The 25,592-nt window shown below is 38.6% G+C and overlaps 1 protein-coding gene across 1 annotated transcript in view; it reads left to right on the top strand.

Moving 5' to 3' along the window:
- The window catches only part of LOC138762704 (versican core protein-like), a 235,676-nt gene that overhangs the window by 88,407 nt on the left and 121,677 nt on the right, over window positions 1-25,592 (top strand). Inside the window, exon 7 of the mRNA XM_069936293.1 lies at window positions 13,690-16,668. Coding sequence (XP_069792394.1) covers window positions 13,690-16,668 — 2,979 coding nt within the window. The remainder of the gene's footprint in view (window positions 1-13,689; window positions 16,669-25,592) is intronic.

Genomic DNA, 25,592 nt, shown 5'->3' with positions numbered 1-25,592 from the left:
TAAAAAGTTAAGCATATATATTAAGATCTAATCAATGTAAATCAAAATGTAAATATTCTGAGTATAACAACCACTTATTAATAAAGAAACTATAGTTATCACGCGAAACATATATAATTTTTTCCATTATTAAACAATATTTCATCTCATTATGCCATCTATTAATATCAATCATATTCATATCTTTCCACGTACTATCAATACATTTTTTCACTACAGATAAAGCTAAATATACAAAAGCAAGTTGAAATTTATCTAACCCCAAACCTTTCAGAGGTTGCAAACTACCCAATAAAAATACTATCGGATCTAAAGGTATTTTAATCTTATACAGGTATTCCAGAAACAATTGTACTTTCTTCCAAAAAGATTGTATATATATATACATGACCAAACTGCATGAAAAAAATGTTCCAACAGTGTTACCACATTTAAAACACAAATCTGATTCATGAAAACCATACTTTTTTAGTTTTTCAGCTGTTAAGTATAATTGATGTAAAAAATTATAATTAATCACTGCATAACATGCATTTATCAGTCTAGTTACACTATCATAACAAATATCTAACCAATCATTCTTGGAAAAAACAAAACCGATCTCCACTTCCAATTTACCTTTGGATTTATCCCAACCCTTTTTATCCATATGATCCTGTAGTTTTTGATACATAAATGAAATATAACCCTTCTCTGGTACCTTCATAAGAAAAGTCTCAAATTTATTCATTTCAGGTAAAATCATATCTCTACCAAACACATGTTTTACCAAAGATCGAATTTGATAATAAAGAGACAAAGAGTTCTTATCTGATCAAAAGATAAAAATTTACCTTCTTTAAAACAATCTCCCAAATTTTCCACACCTTTAAATCTCCAATGTAATAAACTTTGATTATGTATTGAGAAAGAAATAAGATGATTATTATACAACGGAGTCAAGGCTGATAATTCACCACTAGAACCTATCATTTTCTTTTTCTTTGTCCATAACTTAATTAAATGTTTTAATATAGGCACATTATGTTGCTGTAAAAATTTACATTCCATCTAAACAAAAATTGATGTATTTCAAATTCAGAGATATTTGCCATCTCAATTTTGGCTCAACTACGGGGCCGATCCAAATCCATCAATGAACTAATAAATTTAAGTTGGGCTGCTTCATAATAGTTTTGAAAATGTGGTAAACATAGTTCCCCTAATTCATATTTCCAAGTTAATTTATTCAAGGCTAATCTTGAAAATTTACCTCTCCATAAAAACTCCCTAACCATTTTATTCAAATCTTGAAAAAAAAATTATCAATTAAATACGGAATAGATTGAAATAAATATTGCATACGTGGAAAAATATTCATCTTAATTGTATTTATTCTACCCAATAAATTAATAGGTAAATCTTTCCATTTAATCAAATCAGTTTTAATTTTTTTTTATTAACGGAACATAATTTAATTGATATAAAGATTGATAATTAACATCCAAAATTATACCCAAATACTTAATTCAATCCGTCCATTTCAAATTAAGAATATTCTTATAAGATGAATAATCTCCTTCACTCACCGGTAATATTTCACTTTTTTCCCAATTAACTTTATATCCAGAAAGGTGTCCATATTGCATCAGACACTCCTTCAAATATAAAAGTGATTGAGCTGGATTTGTTAGATACATCAATACATCATCGGCAAATAAATTAACTTTATATTCCTCATCTAAAATTTTCATACCTTGTATCTGTATATTTTGACTTATCAACTGTGCCAAAGGTTCGATCACTACCGCAAAAAATGCTGGTGATAAAGGACAACCTTGACTAGTAGATTGGGTCAATTTAAACAGTTCCAAAATCAAACCATTCGTCAGTACTCTAGCTACCGGTTTACTATATAAAGCTTTAATCCAACCAATAAAAAAAGGACAAAACTTAAATTTCTCCAGAACTTTGAACAGAAAATTCCACTCAACTCTATCAAATGCTTTTTCAGCATCTAAAGATATCACCATTGGATGGTCTGAAGATTGTCGGAATCTATTAATCAAACTAATCACACGTAAAATATTATCTGAAGCATATCTATTCTTTATGAAACCTGTCTGATCCATATGAATCAGCTTAGGTAAAAATTTAACTAATCTATTCGCTAAAATTTTAGCTATAATTTTATAATCTACATTTAACAACGAAATTGGTCTATATGAGGATACTTTCAAAGGATCTCTATTTTTCTTTGGAATTTCTGTAATTAAAGCACTAAAACAAGACTCAGGCAATTCATAGTTTTCCAACCTGGCATAATACATCTCCAAACACTGTAGAGAAGTCATCATAAAAAATTTTATAAAATTTGACCGAAAATCCATCATCACCAGGCGATTTACCATTCGGCATTTCCATCATAGCCATTTTAATTTCCAAGTCAGTAAATGGTGCTTCCAACTCCTGTATATCTACATTCTCTAATGTCGGTAAATTCAACTGTGATTAAAAAAATTGATCCATTTTTTGTTTTCCATCAGATGTATATAACTTTTTATAAAATGAACAAAATTCATCATTAATCTCACGAGGTTTATAAGTGATAAGCGAATTCCGTCTAACAGCGTTAATAGTCCTCGAAACCTGTTCTTTCTTTAATTGCCACGCCAATACCTTATGTGCTTTCTCTCCCCATTCATAATATCGTTGTTTAGTCCTATTAATCTTACATTTAAATTGATAAGATTGTAGAGTATTGTATTCCAGTTTCAACCTAGACAATTCTATTTTCTGATCTTCTGTAGCATCTTTCTGAAATTCCTTTTCTAACTCACCAATCCGTTTCTCTAATTCAAGACCCTGATTTAATCGATTCTTTTTTATTTTAAAAGTATAACTAATTATTTGTACTCTCAAATAAGCTTTCATAGCATCCCATAATACAAACTTACTTGGAACAGAATTAGAATTTTCTTTCAAAAATAAATTAATTTGTTTTTTTCAAAAAATCAATAAATGCCATATTTTTTAACAACATTATATGAAACCTCTAATAGGCCACTTGAATTTTCTCAGAGGTTGCATATGTAAAGTATAACAAAGAATGACCTGAAATCACCCTACTTTTATATTCCGCTTGTTGTATTTTCCCCTGTAAATGTGCCGATATTAAATAAAAATTCAATCCTCGAAAACGATTCATGTCTAGTTGAATAAAAGGAGAAATCCTTCTCTGTCAGATTAAGACGTCTCCAAATATCCACTAAATTAAGATCTTTCATCAACGCTTGAACCTGAACTGCCATTTTAGATTTCTTAACTTTCTTCGGGGGCTTATCTAATAAAGGTTCCAAATCACAATTAAAATCACCACCATCTAAAACATTATCATTAGCCTGACCCAGATATAAAAATGCATCGGAAATAAATGTTTCATCATCTACATTTGGGGCATAAATATTAAGTAAAGTCCAAAATTCACTAAAAATCTTACAATTCAATTTAAGAATACATCCTGCCTTTTCCTCCATTGATTGTAATTAAAAAGATAAATTCTTATGTATCAAAATTGCTACACCTTTAGCCCTAGAATTAAATGAAGAAGAATATACATGCCCTACCCAGTCCCTCTTCAATTTCATACTTTCTTTGACATTCAGATGTGTTTCTTGAAAAAAAGCAACATAAATTTTCATTTTCTTAATATACGCCAAAATGCGCTTATGCTTAATCGGACTGTTTAAACCTCGAACATTAAAAGTAGCAAACCTCAACTTGGATATATCTGGTAATATTACTAAGAACTAATAATATCGATATATAAAAACTTAAATCAACATAAATAGGCCCTCCAATAGGAGAAAAAACCCCCACAAATTAAAGTCTAAATAAAATGAAAATAATTGAAAAAAATTAAAGAAAATTTAATTAACAAAAAAAAAGAAAAAAAACCCCAAAAAACCTACCAAAAGGTAGTAATCCCTAAACAAAATTTGGGTGTGGATCTCCCACCAGTGGCTGATGACTAATAGAACATAGAGCAAATCTCTCCCTCCCCAGCCGAACAAAGAATAACAAGATATCATAATGACATAAAAATAAAGTAAGAATAAGAAAGTTCTTCTATTCATCCAAGAGATTCCAAACTCGGAGACCCCATTTCAAGAGAAATTGGACTCTTTCCATCCCCATTTCTCCCGTTTCTGCCATTTCTTCCATTTTTCTTTAGGAGACAATGGCCGGACTTTTAAGAACCCGTTTTTAACCCTTTGTTTTCAAGTTTAAACTTTTAAAATTTTAGTCTAAAGTATTAAGGAACTATTATGGCCATTAATGGTAAAAAGATTAAACCTCAAGTGCAGAATAAATTACATTTTCGGAGTGTTGAAGATTTAGTGCCTAAACAGCTTGCTACAGCCTCAGGTTTAATTTCTTCCGTGCCTAAACCACAAAGATTGCCTGTGGGAGCTGAAAAAAAAATGACTACTACTCACCAGGAGAAGGACATCGCTGGAATGACCCATTCTCAGGAGGAAGGTGCGTTCTGGCAGCCTGCCGACTTTAACGGAGGGAGCATGCAAGAAGATGACTCCATTGCTTGAAACGCCTCAGGAAGTATTCCAACCTGAATATATTGATCTCTTCCGTGAGTTTTTGAAATAATAGCGAATTGCGGGGGGGAGACCAGTGTCGACCCCCCTGAAGAAGTCGGGGTGCCTTTGCTGGGAGTCCAGACCCGCAGTAAAACTGTTAAACTGCCTGTTGTTGAGATGCAGCAGGAGCTGCAGTTACCTGGTTCTGCCACTACGTTAGAGAAAGCAGGGCTGAGCTTTTCTGAATTACAATGTAAACAGTTAAACGCTATGATGAATGAAATGACTCAAAGGATAAGTTTAGAATTGAATACAGTTAAAATACGTGTGGAAGCATTTTGTGAAGAATTTAAAAAATTTCAGTCAACAACAAGTGGCTTCTAATACAGAAAAATGTTGGAGGTGGAAAAATCCGTTAAAAAATTGCGAGAACGTGAGAAGGAGTTAGAGAGGAAAGTAGACTATTTGGAGAATCAAAGTAGAAGGAATAATGTGAAGATTGTTTTTTTTGCCAGAAGGTATGGAAGAACAAGATCCTCTTCGTTTCTTTAAAGAGTGGATCCCACAAGTATTGGGGCAAGAATTTTTCTCTGGAGGCTTGGTATTGGAAAGAGGTGCAGTATACTAGAGGAATAAAAGGGAGTACAGAGGTGCAGTATACTAGTGGAATAAAAGGGAGTGCACAGGTTCAGTATACTAGTGAAATAAAGCTGAGTACAGAGGTGTAGTATACTGGTGGAATAAAGTGGAGTGCAGTGGTGTAGTATACTAGTTGAATAAATGGGTATCCAGAGGTACAGTATACTGGTGGAATAAAGGGGAGTGCAGAGGTGTTGTTTAGTGGTGGAATAAAGTGGAGTCCAGTGGTGTAATATACTAGTGGAATAAAGTGGTGTGCAGAGGTCCACCATACTAGTGGAATAAAGCAGAATGCATCGGTGCAGTATACTGGTGGACTAAATGGGAGTGCAGAGGTTCAGTATGTTGGTAGAATAAAGAGGAGTGCAGAGGTATAAGGGAGGAACTGGTGAAATTCGATTGGAAATTACTACTGGCTGGGAAGACGGCAAGGCTGCAAAGGCTGGCGTTCTGCAAGAAATAATAAAAATGCAGGACAGGTGTATTCCAAAAAAGACATATTTTAATGGAACAATCACATAATGTAACTTAGAAGAGAAGCCAAAGCCCAAGTAAAGCAAAGGAAAGGTCTTGCAGGGAAGTAGAAATGAATGGGATGAGAGAGTACTGTGAAGCTTTTAATAGCACACAGAAGGCCACTACAAAGGTAATTAGGAAGGAAAGGATGAACTTTCAAATAAACTAGCTTGTATTATCAAAAAGGATGCTAAAGGTATATTAGGAGTAAAAAAGAGATGAGAATAAATATAGATGGACAGACACGTCAGCAAGGGAATAAGATTAGGATTTGAAATGTGTGGCCACTGCTATTGTGGCAGACAGAGCCGAGGTGCTCAACAAAACAATCTCCCAGTCTGTGTTCAGACTCTCTGATGTAGAGGACACCACAACGTGAGCACTGGATGCAGCAGATCCCTGCAGATTCATAAGTGAAATGTTGCTTCACTTGGAAGAACTGTTTGGGGCATTGAATGGTGGTGAGGGTGAAGGTGATTGCACAATTGGAGTCTCTCTTGTGGTCGCAGGGGTAGGCCCCACAGGGACAATAGGTAGGGAGTAAGGAGTGGACAAGGCAGTCACAGAGGGAGTGCTCCCTGTGGAAGGCAGTAAGGAGGGGGAGAGGGAAATATGTGTCTAGTGATGGGATCACATAGTAGATGCCGGAAATGGCGGAGGAGAATGTGTTGGATGCAGAGGCTGGTAGGGTGGTAGGTGAGGATAAGAGGAATCCTCTCTTCTCCTCTCCATCTTCTGCAGGGGCTGCTCGCTCCGTGACTCCCTTGTTCACTCTTCCCTCACCACTCTTCCCCTTGGAATCAACTCCTGTGACCGCAGAAGATCCAAATCCATATCCGAATCAGGATCAGGATTTATTATCATGAACAAGTCAGAAAATTTAGGGTTTTGCGGCAGCCTCATAGAACAAACATACATATTATAACCATCTTACAGCATTATTATATATAATAAAAACAATAAGACTACACAAAAAATAAGGCCGTGTCTTTGGTTCATTGATTATTCAGGAATCTGATGGCAGTGGGGAAGAAGCTGTCCTTGTGGTGCTGAGTGCTCACCTTCTGCCAATGCCATCTCTCCTTTCCCTGTCCTTTCACATGATCATGATTTTCTCTTACCTCATCCCTTATCATATGCAATTAACACCTTTTGTTGGTCAGGATTCCAACCACAGCCTTTCTGGGATTTCCTGCTTCTGGCTCATTCTACTTATTCCTTGAAGAAGGGCTCAGGCTGAAATGTAGGCAATATGCCGTAGGCAATGGATGCTGAAAAGACCGGCTGAGTTTATCCAGCATTTTGGTCGGTTTTTACTACACTCACAGTATATGCAGACTTTTGTGTTTCACTGAGAATGGATATAGGACTGATAGAAAATTATGCTGGAAAAATTGTAAGGGGAGACAAGAAGTATTTTGCATCTGTCATCATGGTGGAAGATATTAGCAGGACACTTGGCTCTTGACGGGTGTCAGGGAAGAGAGGTGAGTGCAGTCTTTATTATCAGAGAGAAGATGCTTGAGAAGCTGTAAGGTCGAGTGATGGTTAAGTCTCCCAGTCCAGATGGAATGCACCCTTGAGTTCTGAAAGCAGAAGCAAAAGAGACTGTTGAGGAATCGGTAATGACCTTCCAAGAATTAATAGATTGTGGCATGGCTTCAGAAGATTGGAAAATTGCAAAGGTCACTCCACTATGTCAAAAGAGAGGTAGACAGCAGAAAAGAAATTATGGCTTAACATCGGTGGTTGGGAAGTTGTTGGAGTTGCTTATCAAAGATGAGGTTACAGAGTACCAGAAGGTACATGACAAGATAAGCCAAACTCAGCATAGTTTCCTTTAGGGAAAATCTTGCCTGACAAACCTACTGTAATTTTTTGAGGAAAGCACAAGCAGGCGAGACAAAGGAAATGCAGTGAATGTTGTTTACTTGGCCTTTAATGGGTGCTTTACATGAGGCTGCTAAACAAGAACTACAGAAAAGATACAAGCATAGGTCGACCATTGGCTGATTGACAGGAAACATAGTTTGGGAATAAAGGGATCTTATTCTGGTTGGCTACTTATTACCAGTGGTGTTCCACAGGGGTCAGTGTTGGGGACACTCATTTTTACTGTGTATGTTAATGATAAGTATTGTGGAAAAATTGCCTCTGTGGCTAAGTTTGCAGATGATACAAAGATAGGTAGAAGGTCAGGAAGTGATGAGAAAATGGAGAGATTTAGATTAGGAGTATGGGCAAAGAAGTGACAAATGAAATACAATGTTAGAAAATGAGGCCAAGTTGTTGGGCGTATTTAAGGCAGAGATTGATAGGTATCTTTATAGTCAGGGTATGAGAAGGCAGGGGAGTGAGCTGAGTGGGAGAATAGATCAACTCATGATGGAATGGCAGAGCAGACTTGATAGGCCAAATGCCCTAGTTCTCATACCATATGGAAATATGGAGCTTTAATATAGTTTAGATTTGTTCGTAATTAAGATGCTCCCATGCTAAAACCATCAATCCATTTGGGAGGAATGACCAATTAAAATATAGAAAGGTAAAGCAACTAACAGCAACTTATAGTGTTTTTTTTTAAAAGCTTGCAAAAAGTTGGAATTTTTACACAATGAAAATTGAAAGGGTTGTACCACTGTTCCCTTCTTCAATATTGATGTTGCTCCATGCAAAAAGACTTGTAGACTTTTGGTGCTGTTGATCTTTGGTATCAATGAATAAATACATCGCCTTCTCTAAATGCTCAGAACTCAGAGGGCTGTTCAGGAAAATTATGTGAACATCAAATATGCCTCAAAGTTGAAAGTGGCTGGAAGAATTTAGATGGTTGTATGTTGATAGTGAGGACAAATTATAGGAGAGAAAGGCTGTAAGGCTCATGATTTCCCTTGCTGCTCTCCATATGGGTGCAGCAGCTCACTGAAGGCCCTCGATGAACATACAATAAATTCCACACTGGTCAATCCTCATGAGGCTTTCAAGAATGTACATGTGTCTTTGAGTGAACCCAACAGCGATGTAATCTAAACTTTTAGTTTGGTTAACATTGGTGTGAGGAAGTTTCAGATGTGGTCAGGGTCTGAATAATTCTAAAAGGAGCATATTGGCAATGATGTTAAAGCTTTGTGCTAATTATTGGGTGTTTGATTGCCTATTAGTCCTGAATAAGCCACTATTCTGAATGAGAAGGAGAAATAAGCTTACACGAAGCACATTGCATAGACTGGAAAGCCTTTCTGCTTGCTATTATAGTCATAGTTTGACAGCAGAAATTCCATAATTAGCTGCAGACATCCCACAGTGTCTGTGTTTATCTGAAATACACCCTTGTATAACTGCTTCCACCAGAAATGTGTAAGCAAAATTTTAGAAGTAAACGAGGAGAAAAAAATACCAAAAAGCAATCATTTCAATTCAGCACCTATGCATGACGTCATTGACAATTTAATATTGGGAAAATATACATGTTTATTTGTCTAATGAATGACTCATTTTGTCTTGTGCCTGAATTAATGTTTTGTGCCAAAGGCAGCCTTGTCTGATTTGAATTACATTTTTTATTAGTTTTAGAGACAGTCTAAAATGTCTAGAGATGGCAGGATTAAATTAGAAAGAAAATAACCCAACTCTCTGCTTTATGAACTTTGTAAAGAACTTCTACAAACAAATGAGTAAAGAATATTTACAAGGATGCTTCCAGGTCTTGTGAAGCTGAATTATAGGGAAAGACCAAAAAAAGTTTGGACTTTATTCAATCCAAGTGAGAGAGTGTTGAAAGATCTGATAGAAATCTATCAACTAATCAGGGGTATAGATAGGGAAAATGCAAGCAGGCTTTTTTCACTAAGATTTGGGTGAGGCAAGAACTAGAGGGTATAGGTTAAGGGTGAAAAGTGAAATGTTTAAGGGTAAAATTAAAGGATTAATTCTTCACTCAGAGGGTGTGAGTGTGTGGAACAATATACAGGTTTCTTTTCAACATTTAAGATAAGATTAGATATCGAGGCCTATGTTTCAGGTCTGGTCAATGGGACTGGCTGGGTAAAAAAATTCAGCACAGACTAGGTGGCTGAAGGGCCTGTTTCTATCCTTGCCAATTAAGTTACCTCCATCAGTTTGTCCCATTTTCTTGTGTTGACCTATGTCCTTCTGTATCTTCCCTCTCTGTCTTTCTTACTTGGTCTAAATATCTTTTAAATGTTGCAATAATGTTGCAATTGTGCCCAGCTCTATAATCACACTCAGGCAGTTCCTTCCACATACAGGTATATACCGCATAACGTCCGTTTGTGCAACGTTCGACTGTATGTACATCCGTGGTCCCATAATTATTCAGCCTGGAGCAATTTAGAAAAAATGATCGCTAGCTATAGGAAATTGTATACTGTATATCCAAATTGATTTGACTGCCTCGGTCTCTCCCCACAGCCTCCTGTCGGTCCCCACACTGATCCCACTGCCCAACTCTCTCCCTACAGCCCCTTGTCGATCCCCACACTGATCCCACTACCCTGCTCTCTCCCCACAGCCCTCTTGTCAGTCCCCACACTGATCTCACTGCTCCGCTCTCTTCCCACTGTCCCGTGTCAGTCCCCACACTGATCCCTTTGCCCCACTCTCTCCCCACATCCCCATGTCAGCACCACATTGAACCCACTACCCCACTCTCTGCTCACAACCCCATGTCGGTCCCCAAACTAGACCCACTGTCACGCTCCCTCCCCACAGCTCCTACATACAAATAAAAAGTTTACAGGTACACTACTGTATCCCATACTAAGTATTAATATTGTTTTCACATATCATCTACATCGCATAACACCCAATTTCACAGACCTTATCATGGACGTTACACTACCAACAGTATCAAAAAGATGCCCTTCATGTCCGGTTTAAATGTTACCCACCCTGCCCTTGAATGTCCTCTTGTTTTCCTCTTCAAAAACCTCAGTCAAATTCATGAGACACTATTTCCCACACACAAAGCCTTGCTGAGTATCCCCAATCAGTCCTTGCCTTTTCAAATGCAGGTAGATCATGCCTCTCAGAATCCACTCCAGTAACTTTCCCACCACCAGTTGATCTCTGGTTTGTCCTTGTGGCCTTTCTTAAATAAAGCACAACATCAACCACCCTCCTGTCTTCAAACAGCTTACCCATGACTAATGATGGTCCAAATATTTCTGCCAGGGCCTCAGCTATTTCTTCCTGAGGAATGTCCTTGGATATATTTGATCAGGCATCCAATGGTGTCCTATATGATGCACATGTTTAGGAGGAGAATGTCTGTGGGGGAATCCTGCATTCTCTAGCTACCCCGACCTCCTTTCCTAGTGGTCACCCAGCTACTTTCTGTCTGCATCTTGTGTGTGACTACCTTTCTAAAGGTTCTGTCCACAATACTCTTCAGCAACAAGGAAGCTAATGATTGAGTGTAAATGCAGCTCCAGACACTTGATGTGACCAGTCAGGAGCTGCAGCTGATTGCTCTTCCTGCAAGTAGTCATCAGGGAGACCCCTCCCACATCCAGCAGGAGGCATACAACTCATCCACTGCAAACTCTAATCCACTTAAGAGGAAAGTCAAAAATATCATCCCACTTTACCACTGATGTCTCCTTGCCAAAGCTTTTGGAGCCAAAGACTCAAACACAGCTACTGTCAATACGATCACTCCTGTAACTCAACACACCTTTCAGATCTTTGTCACTAGGGTCCTTTTGCTTTGTCCATTTGGACCAAAAAGCTGTTTCCTCTTAGAGAAGCATGACTCTTTAAAACTCTCTTCCTCAATGGGCTGTGGAAGCTGGCTTTTGAATGTTTTAAGGCAGAATGAATAAGTAAGTACACAAAAGTTTTCAATGTAGATTGAATTGAGGTTATAATCAGGTCTGCAATGATTTGATGAAATGGCAGAGCAGATTTAAGGGGAAAAGGGGTCAAATCTTGAACCTAATCCAGAGTTCGTCTCATCATATAATCACAATTACAGAAAGAGTCAAAGAAAGTAATTCGGAAAGAAAAGATGAGCTATGAAAGGAGATTAGCTAACAATATTAAAAATGATTCTAAGAGTTTTTTCAAATATATAAGAAATAAAAGAGAGACACATAGAGACATAGGACCGATAGAAAATAATGCTGAGGAAATTGTAATGGGTTATAAAGAGATGGCAGAGGAACTTAATCAATATTTTGCATCTGTCTTCACCATGGAAGACATTAGTCATATCCTGGACAGTCAGGCTTCAGGGAGTAGAGTTAGATTTAGTTATGGTTTCTAGAGAAATAGTGCTAGGCAAACTAAATGGATTACAGATTGATAAATCTCCCGGGTTGGATGAGGTGCATCTATGGGTTTTGAAGAGGTGGCCTTGGAGATTGTACATCCATTGGCGATGGTCTTCCAGAAATTGATAGACTCTGGAGAGATTCCAGAGGATTGGAAGGTCGCAAATGTGGTTCTGCTGTTTAAGAAAGGTGGGAGACAGAAAAAAGGAAACTATAGGCTGATTAGTCTCATGTTGGTGGTTGGGAAGATATTAGTGTCTATCCTCAAGGATGAGGTGATGAAATACCTAGAGATGAACAACAGGATAGGTCCAAGTCAGCATGGTTTTTTAAAGGATAGATCCTGCCTGACCAACCTATTAGAGTTTTTTGAAGAAATCTCAAGTGGGATAGACAAAAGAGAGGCTGCAGATGATATCTATTTAGATTTTCAAAAGGCTTTCGATAAGATGCCGCATATTAGGCTGCTAAATAAGATGAGGACCCATGGAATTACAGGGAAGTTATTAAACTGGATAGAAAAGTTGTTGATAGGCAGGAAGCAAAGGGTTGAAATTAAGGGTTCACATTCTGGATGGCTGCCTGTAACTAGTGGTGTTCTGCAGGGGTCAGTATTGGGGCCGCTGCTGTTTACAATTTACATTAATGATTTGGACTGTGGTATAAATGGTTTTGTGGCCAAATTTGCGGATGACACCAAGATAAGTGGCGGAGTAGGAAGTGTAGTAGAAACTGTAAAGTTGCAGAAGGATATAGACAATAGGAGAATGGGCAAAATTATGGCAGATGAGATTTAACATAGAGAAATGGACAGTTGTACATTTTGGCAGTGGAAACAAACAGGCAGAATACTATTTGGATGGGGTGAAAATTCAGACCTTGGATGTGCAAAGGGACGTGGGTGTCCTTGTGCAAGGAAACCTAAAAGTTAATGACCAGGTGAAATTGGTAGTGAAGAAAGCAAATGCTATGTTGGCCTTTATTTCAAGAGGAATAGTGTACAAGACTCTCCCCACCCATCAGTCTACGCCTGACCATTGGCCCTTTAAATCTTAGTGTTGGTGAGGCTATATGGGGCACTGGTGAGACCTCATTTGGAGTATTGTGTGCAGTTTTGGGCCCCCTATCTTAGAAAGGATGTAATGTTGTTGGAGAGGGTGCAGAGGAGATTTACTAGGATGATTCCCGGAATGCAAGGGTTAATGTACGAGGAGCGTTTGGCAGCTTTTGGGTTGTATAGGAGAAAGAGAGGAGATCTCATAGAGGCATTTTGTATTTTGAAAGGTTTAGATAGGGTGGATGCGGGTAAGATGTCACCCTTGGTGGGCGAATCGAGGACAAGGGTTTATAGTCTGAAAATTAGAAGTTATCCATATAAAGAAGAGATTAGGAGAACTTCTTTATCCAGTGGGTTGTGGATCTGTGGAACTTACTGCCACATATAGCAGTGGAAGCTAGATCACTGGGAGTATTTAAACAAGAAATAGATAAGTATCTCATTAGTGAGGGCATCAAGGGATTTGGGGAAAAGGCCGGAAATTGGAACTAGTGTAGAGTGTAGAGTAGCTTAGCCTGCTTCTGTTCCTCTGTCTAGTGATCTTGTGATATAACAAGTGACATATTGTGAGCAATGATTTCAGTATCTTCTTTCTATGTGTTCATAGGAAAACCTGTAAAGAAGAAAATACTGCAAATACCTCGGGGACCAAAGATAGTTCATGAAGTTGCAGCGAATCTGACTGTCGAAAAGTTAGAACCACCTGTTACAATTATTGAGGTTGAAAGAGTAACTAGTATTGAAGGTCACAGTGCAGCTCCAAGATTTACATCAATTGAACAAAGTACAACTGCTGTAGTAACCAGAGTTTTAGATAGTACGAAAGAGTCAGTCGGTGATGCTGACGAATGGGCCACTGCGCGTAGAGAAGACCAAACTGTAAGTTTACTCACAGCAACATCAACTCCTCCTCCGACATTCAAACATGAAATTCAAAGTGAAAGTACTCTTGCTATAGAGGAAGAAAAAATCCAAACGAGGACAGCAACCGCATTTTCAGATGGAATGGAAATTACAATGGATGAAGAAGATAAGCTAAAATTATCTGTGACGGCCAGCGCTACAAGAATAGAAATTTCAGAAAAATATACCCAATCTGTTGGTCAAATCTTCAAAGATGAATCTACTAGCAGCACACAACTGGCAGACATTGATATGGAGAAAATAACAATAGAACATGCCAAGGTGACTTCCCAAACAATGGCGGCAGAGGACCTTAAAACAGTGCTATCATTGGATGCCACATCACCATCATCAACCACGGGTAAGATGCAAACATCTAAAGAAGCGCACATAGATGATGTTTCAATACCTTATTCAGAAATGCCTTATTCAGAGGTAGAGGGACAAAAGCTGGAACATGAAAAGGAGCCGGAGAAAATAACTGCAGCTACTATTGTTACAGCAGCTGGCATTCCTGAATCAGTTTCACTACATACCTTTGCACCAATCATAGAAGAAGAAGCTATGCATATAGAAAAAGTTACTTCAACAAAAATCGCAATAGGAACCAGCCCATCAACTGCTACATTTGTAAATGATACTGGTGACACAGTGGAAGTCTTGGGAAGAACAAGTGCCATGACGACTGAGCAAGAGTCCATTGAAGTTAAACTAGCAACTTTGCCATCAACATTTTCAACAGTTAAACCAAAGTTATCTGTGCCCCAGTTGCATGTTATTGAACCTGAAGTAATTACCATTTCAGAGCCACACACCAGTGAGGCAGATAAGACAGAACCACATTTGGAAATTGAAACTTACTCTTCAGAGGTTGTAGCTAGTGGAGATGCTGAAGCTTCAGGAATGATGCCTGTTCATACTGAGTCAACCATTGAACTTCAAAACTTTACTTTCCAGGCAACTTTTCATCATACACTTACCACCCCAGAAAGTACTGAGAAAATCTCACCACCAGAGTCTTTTGATGAGAGTACCATTGTGGACGATTTCCTTGCTAATCATACTGAGACGGTTCAAGCCCTATCAACAAAGACTGAGTCAATGGAGGAACCTAGTGCACCTGTTTCATTATCATTAGGGGTTTCTGTAAAGGAAGATTCATATCAGACCAGTACATACGAGGCAAGCAGAGCTGGAGAGGCCATCACAATTGATGGTCAATTGACTTCAGAATTTCAACCAGTTCCAGATGCAGATAGGGAGGCAGAATATGTCACAAAGCATATCGATTTTATCAGTCAACCAGATGAAGTTAAAGAAAGGCAACCTGAATACACAAGTTTTGTCACAGATCAACCAATGAGAAAGCAAAGTGAAGGGCATACTGCTCCTGTTCTAGGTTCTGAATTTCCAACTGTTGAACTTGATAGTAAAGTAGATTTAACAACTGGGTTATCACTAAGTGAATCTACAGGGACTATTGGATCAGTGTCAGCCACCACAGTTTTAAGTGCTCAAACAAAAGAAGAGGAGACCAAGGAAATGATCCACTTTACAGAATTAGAGCATAAGGTATCATTTGAAACACCTTCATCAGCAATTGGTGAGAAAAATGACACATATGATTTTCTTGCAACAATAGAAACTTCAGAAGCAAAAAGTGAAGATCATTTCACCACAATAATACCTGTGGATAAAACTCACACAGTAGAACCAACACAAATTGGTTATGATGGAACAAAACTTGTGCCCAAAGTTTCTGTTCAATATACAGTTACACCAGTGGGAAGTTCAACAGATGCAAGCCATCAAGAGGAACCAGAAATTGAAACAATAATAAAGACACAGTTTGAACAAGTAAGTGTGGAAGACAGTGTGAGCAGCCAATACACTGAATTGCATTCAACTACCCCAGCAACAACACCCTTCCATGATAAAATTGACCATTCTGGCCTAACAGAGGAGACTGCAACCTCTGAGGTTGAAATACAAGCGACTGCCATGTTGCAGATTGCATCAGTTGCAGTCTCACCAATCACACAAAGGGAAGAGGGAGAGGGTTCAGGCATAATGGAGGAACCTATAGCCAAACACGAAGATAATATGACAAGTGTTCAAACCTCAGAACCTATTCATATTGAAACAGCCAGTACTGCAGTTGTCACCCCAACTGAGGTCATCGAAACTTCAACAATATCAAAAGCGCGATTAATGGTATCAGCTCCTTCTGCTAAAATTAGACCAGATGTTGATTTTTCTGTGACAGAACATGAAATTAAAACTACAGAGAAACCTAAACAGTTAATGACAAGTGCAACTCCAATTATTATTGAAAATGAGCCCGGTGAGACCACAGCAGAAGAGATTGAAATTATTGGTGAATCTGTTACTCTGCCCCCTGATAGCTTGGTGGTTGATTTATCCGAAACAGTATCACAACTGGATATTGATCGTGAATATTTTACTAATCCAACATCCAGAACAAAACTGGTAACAACAGCCTCTAAGACTCCAATTGCACCTCACAGGACAACTTCAAAGGCTCCACAGGGTCAAACAATTTCATCATCAGCTATAGATTTTCCAGTTCCATTGGAACCTAAGGAATCAGAAAAACATGCAGATGTCGATGAAAGATTAATTGCGAATGTAACAGCACAGAAGCAACCATCAAAAGATAAAGGCAAGTAATTTTTATTTACTTTTTAATTGTAATAGTTAGGGCAGTCTGTCATATCCATGTAGGTCAATTATGATGTAACTGAATCTTAAGCTCCAACTTGTTATTGTGGCAGTGTTAGTTAAGTTGCTGAGAACCTCGGGCATTAGATACCAAGACAGGTGCTGTGTGTATAAGTACATGGTTATGAGTTGAGTGTAGCATGCATTCTACACTCAGAGGGTCAGTGGATGTTTTGTTAATAAATTGGTCAAGGGCAATTTTTGAATTAGATTTAAATTGGTGTAAAAAGGAAAAGGTAAAGTTTCCTTATTGTCATGTAATACTACGTTTAGAATGTAACATACATGAAATTCTTTAACTTTTGTCTACCGTAAAGCAAGCAGAGAGTTGCCACTTTGTCCAGCGCCCCTCACAGAAACCTCCAGCGCCTGGTGTTCCTAGACCGTCTCCCCTCCGAGTACTTGTGACTTAGTTTCATGGTAGTGAACATAATTAGATTCAGGCATGTTTTCTTACCTTCAAGAAGTTATAATCTACAAAAATGCACAAATACTGAACAAACTGTTCTTGGTTTTTTTAAGCTATTTTACATTTTTTTAATGTTTGTGTGAAAGTTAAATTTTAATAATTTCATTACTTTGGTAGTAGCACTCTTGATTCTTGAGTTCGGCTTCAATAAAGAATGTGAGTATATTGATGCTGTCACTCTAGTAGAGTGCTGAACAAATGCTGCATTGTTAGAAGTGACATCTATAAGGAAAAAAAATGGATCTCAAAGTTTGTGAACTCAGATCATTTAAAGGATCTGTGGGATTTGCGTGGGGTGGGGAGAGGAAAGCACAATGTTCATGTTTGGCAACAAACAGAATGGTATAGCTGGTCACTCATTGGTAATTGTGAGATCTTGCTGCGTTCAAATATACCATTGCATTCAAACAGTAGTGCTATATTTCGAATCCTTTATTGGATACAAAGTTCTTTGATATCTTCCGAAGGTTTAAAGGATGGTGTGCATACATTCTGCATACATTCTGACATTTGTTAAATTGTGATCCAAACATCAATCAGGAGAATACTTTTGCCAGTGCTGACCTGAAGGGAGAATATGAAGGTAGTGGGATGGCTTGTAAGGAGCGCTCAAATTATTGTAAGTCTATTTATTCAGTGTCGTCCATTGAAAAGTTACCCATGATGTTTGCTAAGTTTAGCAGTGATTGATGTAGGAATGGGATGAATTCTTGAAATAAAAGTGGGCAGATATGATAAAGCAATGTATAAAATATATTTCTGTGGGTATCCAGGCTGTGATCTGGGCTTGGAACCCAAGTGTGAACTCTATTTCTCCAAACATAGACCTAATAGCATTCTCAGTGCTTGAATCCTGACAGTTTGGGAAGAAATCATCAGTCCTTAGAAGATGGATTTCAATACCAACAAACTTGTTTCTGCATTCAGGGTCTTATTGTTATGAGTATGACTATGGCAATCTTTTTTTAATTAAAAAAAAAAATTTTCACACTATGAACCATACTGACCAAAATACACACAAACATTTCCCTCTTGAATATACACAGTGTAATTTTCTCCCCTTTTTTCCCCCTCCCCACTCACTCAACGTTCAACATATATGATACATTAAACCCATTAAACAATGTCATCACTCAATGAAAATAAACAAGAAATTTGTGTCATCTACTTTTACATACTGGGTCATTTCATTTCGTCTTCTTCTCCTTCTGTCATTTTAGGCGGTGGAGGTCTGCGGTAGGACTTCTCTGTTGTGTTCCATGTACGGTTCCCAAATTTGTTCAAATACTGTGACGTTATTTCTTAAATTATATGTTATTTTTTCCAAATTAGAAGATAGCCTGAGAATACAGCAATGGTACATAGAAATGAATAAATGTATTCCATTGGAAAAAAACTATGGCAATCTTTGGTTCAAAATTCTTTGGTTCAAAGATGTTTTCCAAATTAGAAGATAGCCTGAGAATACAGCAATGGTACATAGAAATGAATAACTGTATTCCATTGGGAAAAACTATGGCAATCTTTGGTTCAAAAATCTTTGGTGATCTCTGGTTTGCTACCTGTGCCAAGTGCAACTGAGGATAAAAATGGAAGGTTAAGAAAAATGAATGTGTGGCTGAGGGGCTGGTGTAAAGGACAGGGATTTGGCTTCTTGGATCATTGGGATCTCTTTTGGGGAAGGCATGACCTCTACAAGAAGGATGGGTTACACCTAAACCCAAAAGGGGTTAATATATTGGCAGCTAGGTTTGCTACAGCCGTCGGGTGCGCTTTAAACTAATTTGGCAGGGGGGTGGGAACCTGTATGATAGGGCAAAGGACAGAAAAGATAAAACAGGAAAAGTTAGGTTAGGCAGCGAAAGTAAAAAATCAGAAAGAGCAAGGAGGGTGAAAAAAGCAAATCTGAAGGCTTTATATCTTAATGCAAGAAGCATTCGGAACAAGGTAGATGAATTAGCTGTGGAAATTGAGATAAACAAATATGATTTGATTGGGATTACAGAAACATGGCTGCAGGGTGGGCAAGCCTGGGAACTTAACATCCCGGGGTATACGATATTTAGGAGGGATCGGCAAGAAAGAAAAGGGGGTGGGGTAGTATTGATGGTGAGAGAAGGGACCGACAGGATTGACAGAAGATGCGGAATCTATATGGGTAGAACTGAGGAATAGCAAGGGGCGGAAAACGTTAGTGGGGGTGGTATATAGGCCTCCAAATAGTAGTGTAGAGGTGAGGGAAGGCATTAAAAGAGAAATTAGAAAAGCGTGCAATAAGGGAACAGCTGTCATCATGGGAGACTTTAATTTGCATATAGATTGGACTAGTCAAATTGGTAAAAATTCAGAGGAGGAGGAATTCCTTGAATGTTTACGGGACGGTTATCTAGACCAATATGTCGAGGAACCAACTCGGGAGCAGGCCATTTTAGATTGGGTATTATGCAATGATAAGGGGCTAATCAACAATCTTGTTGTGCGAGGCCCTTTGGGTAGGAGCGATCACAATATGATCGAATTCTCACTCGACATGGAGAGTGATGAAATTAAAACCGAGACTAAGGTCCTGAATTTAAATAAAGGGAATTATGATGGTATGAGATGGGAATTGAGTAAAATTGATTGGGTGGTGTTTATGGGGGAGTTGACTGTGGATAGACAATGGAAAGCATTCACAGATCTAATGGAGAAATTGCAAAAATCATTTATACCGGTTTGGCATAAAAATAAACCAAAAAAGGTGACTCAACCGTGGATAACAAGGGAAATTAGAGACAACATTGGGTCCAAAAAGAGAGCATATCAATTGGCCAAAAAAAGTACCGCAACCGAAGACTGGGAGCAGTTGAAGATGCAGCAAAGGAGGACAAAGGGATTAATCAAGAGAGCAAAAATAAATTACAAAAGTAAGCTTGCGGCAAATATAAAAACCGACTGCAAAAGCTTTTATAAATATGTCAAGAGGAAAAGATTGGTGAAATCCAGAGTAGGTACTTTGCAGACAGAATCAGGGGAATATATGATGGGGAATAAGGAAATGGCAGACCAATTAAATTCTTACTTTAGTTCCATTTTTACAAGAGAGGATACAAATAACCTCCCAAGGATGATAGGAAACTTAGAGACTAATGCAAGGGAGGAACTGAAAGAAATCAGTATTTCTAAGGACATGGTCTTGGGGAAATTGATGGGATTGAAGGCAGATAAATCCCAAGGGCCTGATAATCTACATCCTAGGGTACTCAAGGAAGTGGCCATTCAGATAGCAGATACTTTAAGAATTATTTTCCAGAACTCGATAGACTCAGGATCAGTACCCATGGATTGGAGGGTAGCTAATGTTACCCCACTATTTAAAAAGGGGGGGTAGAGAAAAAGCGGGGAATTATCGGCCTGTGAGCCTTACATCAGTAGTGAGCAAAATGATGGAATCCATTATTAAGGATGTAATAGCAGAGCATATGACTAGCAGAGAAGGGATCGGATGGAGTCAACATGGATTTACAAAAGGTAAATCGTGCTTGACAAATCTATTGGAATTCTTTGAGATGGTGACAGGTAAAATAGATGGGGGAGAGCCAGTGGATGTGGTGTACCTGGACTTCCAAAAGGCCTTCGATAAGATCCCGCATAAACGACTGGCTTCCAAAATCAAGGCTCATGGGATTGGGGGCAAAGTATTGATGTGGATTGAGAACTGGCTGGCAGGTAGAAGACAGAAAGTTGGGATAAATGGCTCGTTTTCTGAGTGGCAGGCGGTGACCAGTGGGGTACCACAGGGATCTGTACTGGGACCCCAGCTGTTCACAATTTACATTAATGATCTGGATGAGGGGATTGGATGCAATATCTCCAAATTTGCAGATGACACTAAGCTAGGAGGGGTTGTGTGCACGGAAGAGGGGGTCAGGAAGCTCCAGTGTGATTTGGATAAATTGAGGGTCTGGGCAGATACATGGCAAATGCACTACAATGTGGATAAATGTGAGGTTATCCACTTTGGTAATACAAACCGGAGGGCAGATTACTATTTGAATGGCAATAGATTAAGAGATGGGGAAGTGCAGAGAGACCTAGGGGTACTTGTACATCAATCTCTGAAGCGAGCATGCAGGTACAGCAGGCGGTTAAAAAGGCAAATGGTATGTTGGCCTTCATATCAAGAGGGTTTGAGTATAGGAACAAGGATACCTTACTGCAGCTGTACAGGGCCTTGGTGAGACCACACATGAAGTATTGTGTGCAGTTTTGGTCACCTTATCTAAGGAAGGATGTTCTTGCAATGGAGGGAATGCAGAGGCGATTCACCAGGCTAATACCTGGAATGGCAGGAATGACTTATGAGGAAAGATTGCGCAAATTGGGATTGTACTCGCTGGAGTTTAGAAGATTGAGAGGGGATCTCATAGAGACCTATAAAAAATTCTGGCAGGACTGGACAGAGTGGATGCAGATGGGATGTTTCCAATGATGGGAAAATCCAGAACCCGGGGCCATGGTTTGAGGATAATAGGCAAACCATTTAGGACCGAGATGAAGAGGAATTTCTATACCCAGAGGGTGGTGAATCTGTGGAATTCATTGCCACAGAGGGCAGTGGAGGCAGGTTCATTAAATATATTTAAGAGGGAATTAGATATATTTCTTCAGTATAAGGGTATTAAAGGTTACAGAGAGAAGGCGGGGATGGGGTACTGAACTTTAAGATCAGCCATGATCTCGTTGAATGGCGGAGCAGGCTCGAAGGGTCGAATGACCTACTCCTGCTCCTATCTTCTATGTTTCTATGTTTCTATGTTTCTTTGATGTGAGCTTGTGACATGATGTCAGAGGCTCGGCAGAGTTACACCAAAGATTTACAGCAGGAACCTACTGGAAGTTTCAGGCTAATATCTAACCTATCAATGAAGTGGAAAAAGTTAATTCCATCTCATTCATACAAATCTGTTCTTTTCAATGTAGTCTTGATACTTTGTTCCATTCGTGTGTTCGATATTTTCAGTTATATTTTATGATAATGCATCTCTTCATTATAATATACTCCAATTTCAAATTATGCCTTTGCACCCAATCTATAAATGGATGATCTATAAACTGTCTTCACCTGAAGGAAATTTACTTGTATCAAAACATAGAATTGCATTCCAATTGAATTTTCAGTGTCACTTATTATGAATTATCCCATTCCACTGTGGTATATCACTCTTTGGATTGCATTTAGGCTAAATTAATATTGATTTGAATATAAATTTTCTTGATATATCTATCCATTTTTATGCACCTTTGACCTGAACACAGCTAAGTTTGCTTTAATGACTTCCATTCCACGTTTGTTATGGGGAGAAAGTGAGAACACTGTAGACACCTGTATGTTTGTATTTTGTTCTCTTGATTCAGGAACTATTCCCTTAGAATGGAACGTTGTCCATATCACTCTTTTGTTAAAGAAGGTAAGTGGTAAACTGGAGATAATAATTTCCTGACACAGTTTAACATCTGGTGTCTGGAAATTAGTAGGCTCTAATATGAGGCCGAACACCTGGACATTTTTGGCCGATCAGAGAGCCAGCATAGATTTGTAAAGTGTGACCTGGGCCCGACACACCCGATTATTAGCACTTCAAACAATTTAAAATAATGGACAGAGTAATGTCTAATGATAATGGATGTTCAACAAAAAAATATATATTTCCAGGAGATTTTTGGTTAAAATTGAAGCTCATGGAATTGATGACAAATTATTGATCTGATAGGAATTTGTCTGAGTGGTAGAAGATTGGGACTGGGAATAATATATAGATACACACACTGGCAGAATATAACCAGTGCATTTCAAAGAATGAGCATTAATGTTTCAATTATTTAATACACTCCCTAAAATGCAACACCAAGTTACACTTTTAACCTTCAAATGGGTCACATTCTTGTGTCTTTATTCAAACTTTTATCTTCTTTAAGTATATTTGTTTTGCAGTTTGGTGCATGTTTCAATCTGTTCTGATATCTTCAGAGTACTTCAGAAGGACGTCCTCTATGTAGTCATATAGATTTGATTGATTTTATCAATATTGACATTTTTTTATTTCAGAAATTATTTCCCAAACATATCCTGTCTATTTTGCTCAAACAAAACCATAGATGAAATATTGTTTGGGTTTATAGAAAGCCTGTGAATAAATATACTTTTCTTTAATATACAGTGATTAATATCATTTAATCTGAAAAACAACTTCAGTTTTACATCTGCAATCCAGAGGATCATGAAATTTGTTTTTTATAAAAAAAAGGTTATCCCCACCCCTATCTGGTACCACCGCTTCCATCTCTTTAATGACAGTTCTTACATTTTTTTCTCCAACCTCCCCTTCCTGGTGGTCTCTCCCTCTACTTCTTTCTCTGCCTCCCCCACCTCTGTCCAATACCCTATCACCTCTTAGCCCCTCTCCAGCTTCTTCAACCCTTTGGTATTGTTATCTTCTCTTCCCATTAAAGTCTTGATAAAGGAACCCAATGCAAAATGTTGACTGACCATTTCTACCCATGAATGCAGTCTGACCCATTCACTTTCTTCACCAGCTCATTGCTATCAACCTTATGCACATCATGCTCTATGACGTGAAGACATGCAGCTTTACTCTCTCTCACCATTTAGGTTATAAGCTTCTTTTTACTATTCCCATTCACTCATATCAATAACTCTTCTTCACAACTTACTTTCCTGCCTACCTTCTGTCATTGACAGATTTATTCAGTTATGTCTTCAGTGCTTTCATCTAAGTCATTCAGATAAATTGTAAAAGTTAGCGACCCAACATCAATCCCAGGGGTGTGCCACTTGATACACCTTGCCAACAGGAACAAGTCTGGTGTATGCTTATTTTATGTTTTCTGTCTGCCCACCAACCTTCAATCCAAGTCAATAGGAAACCAATTACATATGTGTTTCTATTTCCCAGAATAACTTTATCTGGGACGTTACCAAATCCCTTCTGAAAATCTAATTATGGTACAGCTACTGGTCCCATTTTATGCTCAACACAAGTAACTTCCTCAAAGAACTTAGGTAAAATGGTGAAGCATGATTTCTCCTTCATAAAACCATAAAACCACAAGGCTCTTTTATAGCAAAGTAAAAAATCTAAATGCAAGATTATGCAAAGTTGAAATGGACATAAACCAGATGAGGCTTTCTCCAGCATTTCTTTGCTCTAAGCAGAATGTTTTCAACAATCTAAAGCACAAATGTTAAATTTTTGATGCTCTGATTTATGGTTAAAAAACCTCAATGACTTTTTATGAAACTGTAGCACATTTTATGTGTGGCCACCTCTTTGGATGCAAGAATAGGACACATATTTATGACCATCTCATGCAGAAAACAACAAAATATTGAACAGGAAAAGAGAAATGGGAGGGCAAAAACCAAACAAGAGGTTGATAGAACTGGTCAAAATGTGACATCTGGCATTTTTTCATTTCTTTATTTTTCAATGGGGCAAACTTAAAGTTTGTCTATTTGATGCAAGGACCTGGAACTCTTGCTTTTGAACACAAAATCTATTAGTTACCTCAAAGGAATTGTGTCATTAAGATTTACATGGAATATCAATGAGTAGGTAATCAGGCAGTGACAAATCTCTGATCTTTCAACATTTGATAGAAGATGTTTATGATTTAATCCATACTTAGTAAAAGCACCATTTCTTCATGACTTTATAGAGATCCTTCTTTTCTATCCACAAAAGTTATAGTTTCCATGCTTCAATTTGAATAATATATATTTCAAAGTCACAGACACTATAATGTACATGTACACGATCCTTTATCCGGACATCTAAAATCTGGAAAGCTCCAAAACCTAGCAAGTGGAGAGAGAGACGGCGGGCGGGAGACCAGCAGCGCGAGTCGGGTGGGCGGGGAGGAGGAGACCGGCAGCACGAGTCGGGTGGGCAGGAGACTGGCAATGCGAGTTGGGTGGGCGGGAGACCAGCAGTGCGATTCGGGCCGACGAGGGGGAGAGACCGGCAGCGTGAGTCAGGCGGGCGGGCAGGCGGGGGGGGGGGGTGGAGAAGAGACCAGCAGCGTGAGTTGGGCGGGTGAGGGGGGGGGGGAGGAGACCGGCAGTGCGAGTCGGGCGGGGGGGGGGGAAGCGCAACTGGAAGGGGGTGTGGGTGGATAGGGCAGCACAATTCGGGTGGGTTTAAATCTGGCTTTCCGAAATCCGGAAAAATACAAAATTCAGAGCACACTGTCCCCCAAGGGTTCCAGATAAAGGATTGTGTACCTGTATTGTCATATCCTAAGCATGGATCCAGGCTACTCTGAGATATCTAGATTTTTGAATGAATAATTTGGAGAGTTTATAAATACTTTTTTTTGGAAGTTAGGATTCCATC

Source organism: Narcine bancroftii, chromosome 1 (assembly GCF_036971445.1).
Source record: "Narcine bancroftii isolate sNarBan1 chromosome 1, sNarBan1.hap1, whole genome shotgun sequence".
In the NCBI taxonomy this organism is placed as follows: Eukaryota; Metazoa; Chordata; class Chondrichthyes; order Torpediniformes; family Narcinidae; genus Narcine; species Narcine bancroftii.
This window is presented reverse-complemented; position numbering and strand designations above follow the sequence as displayed.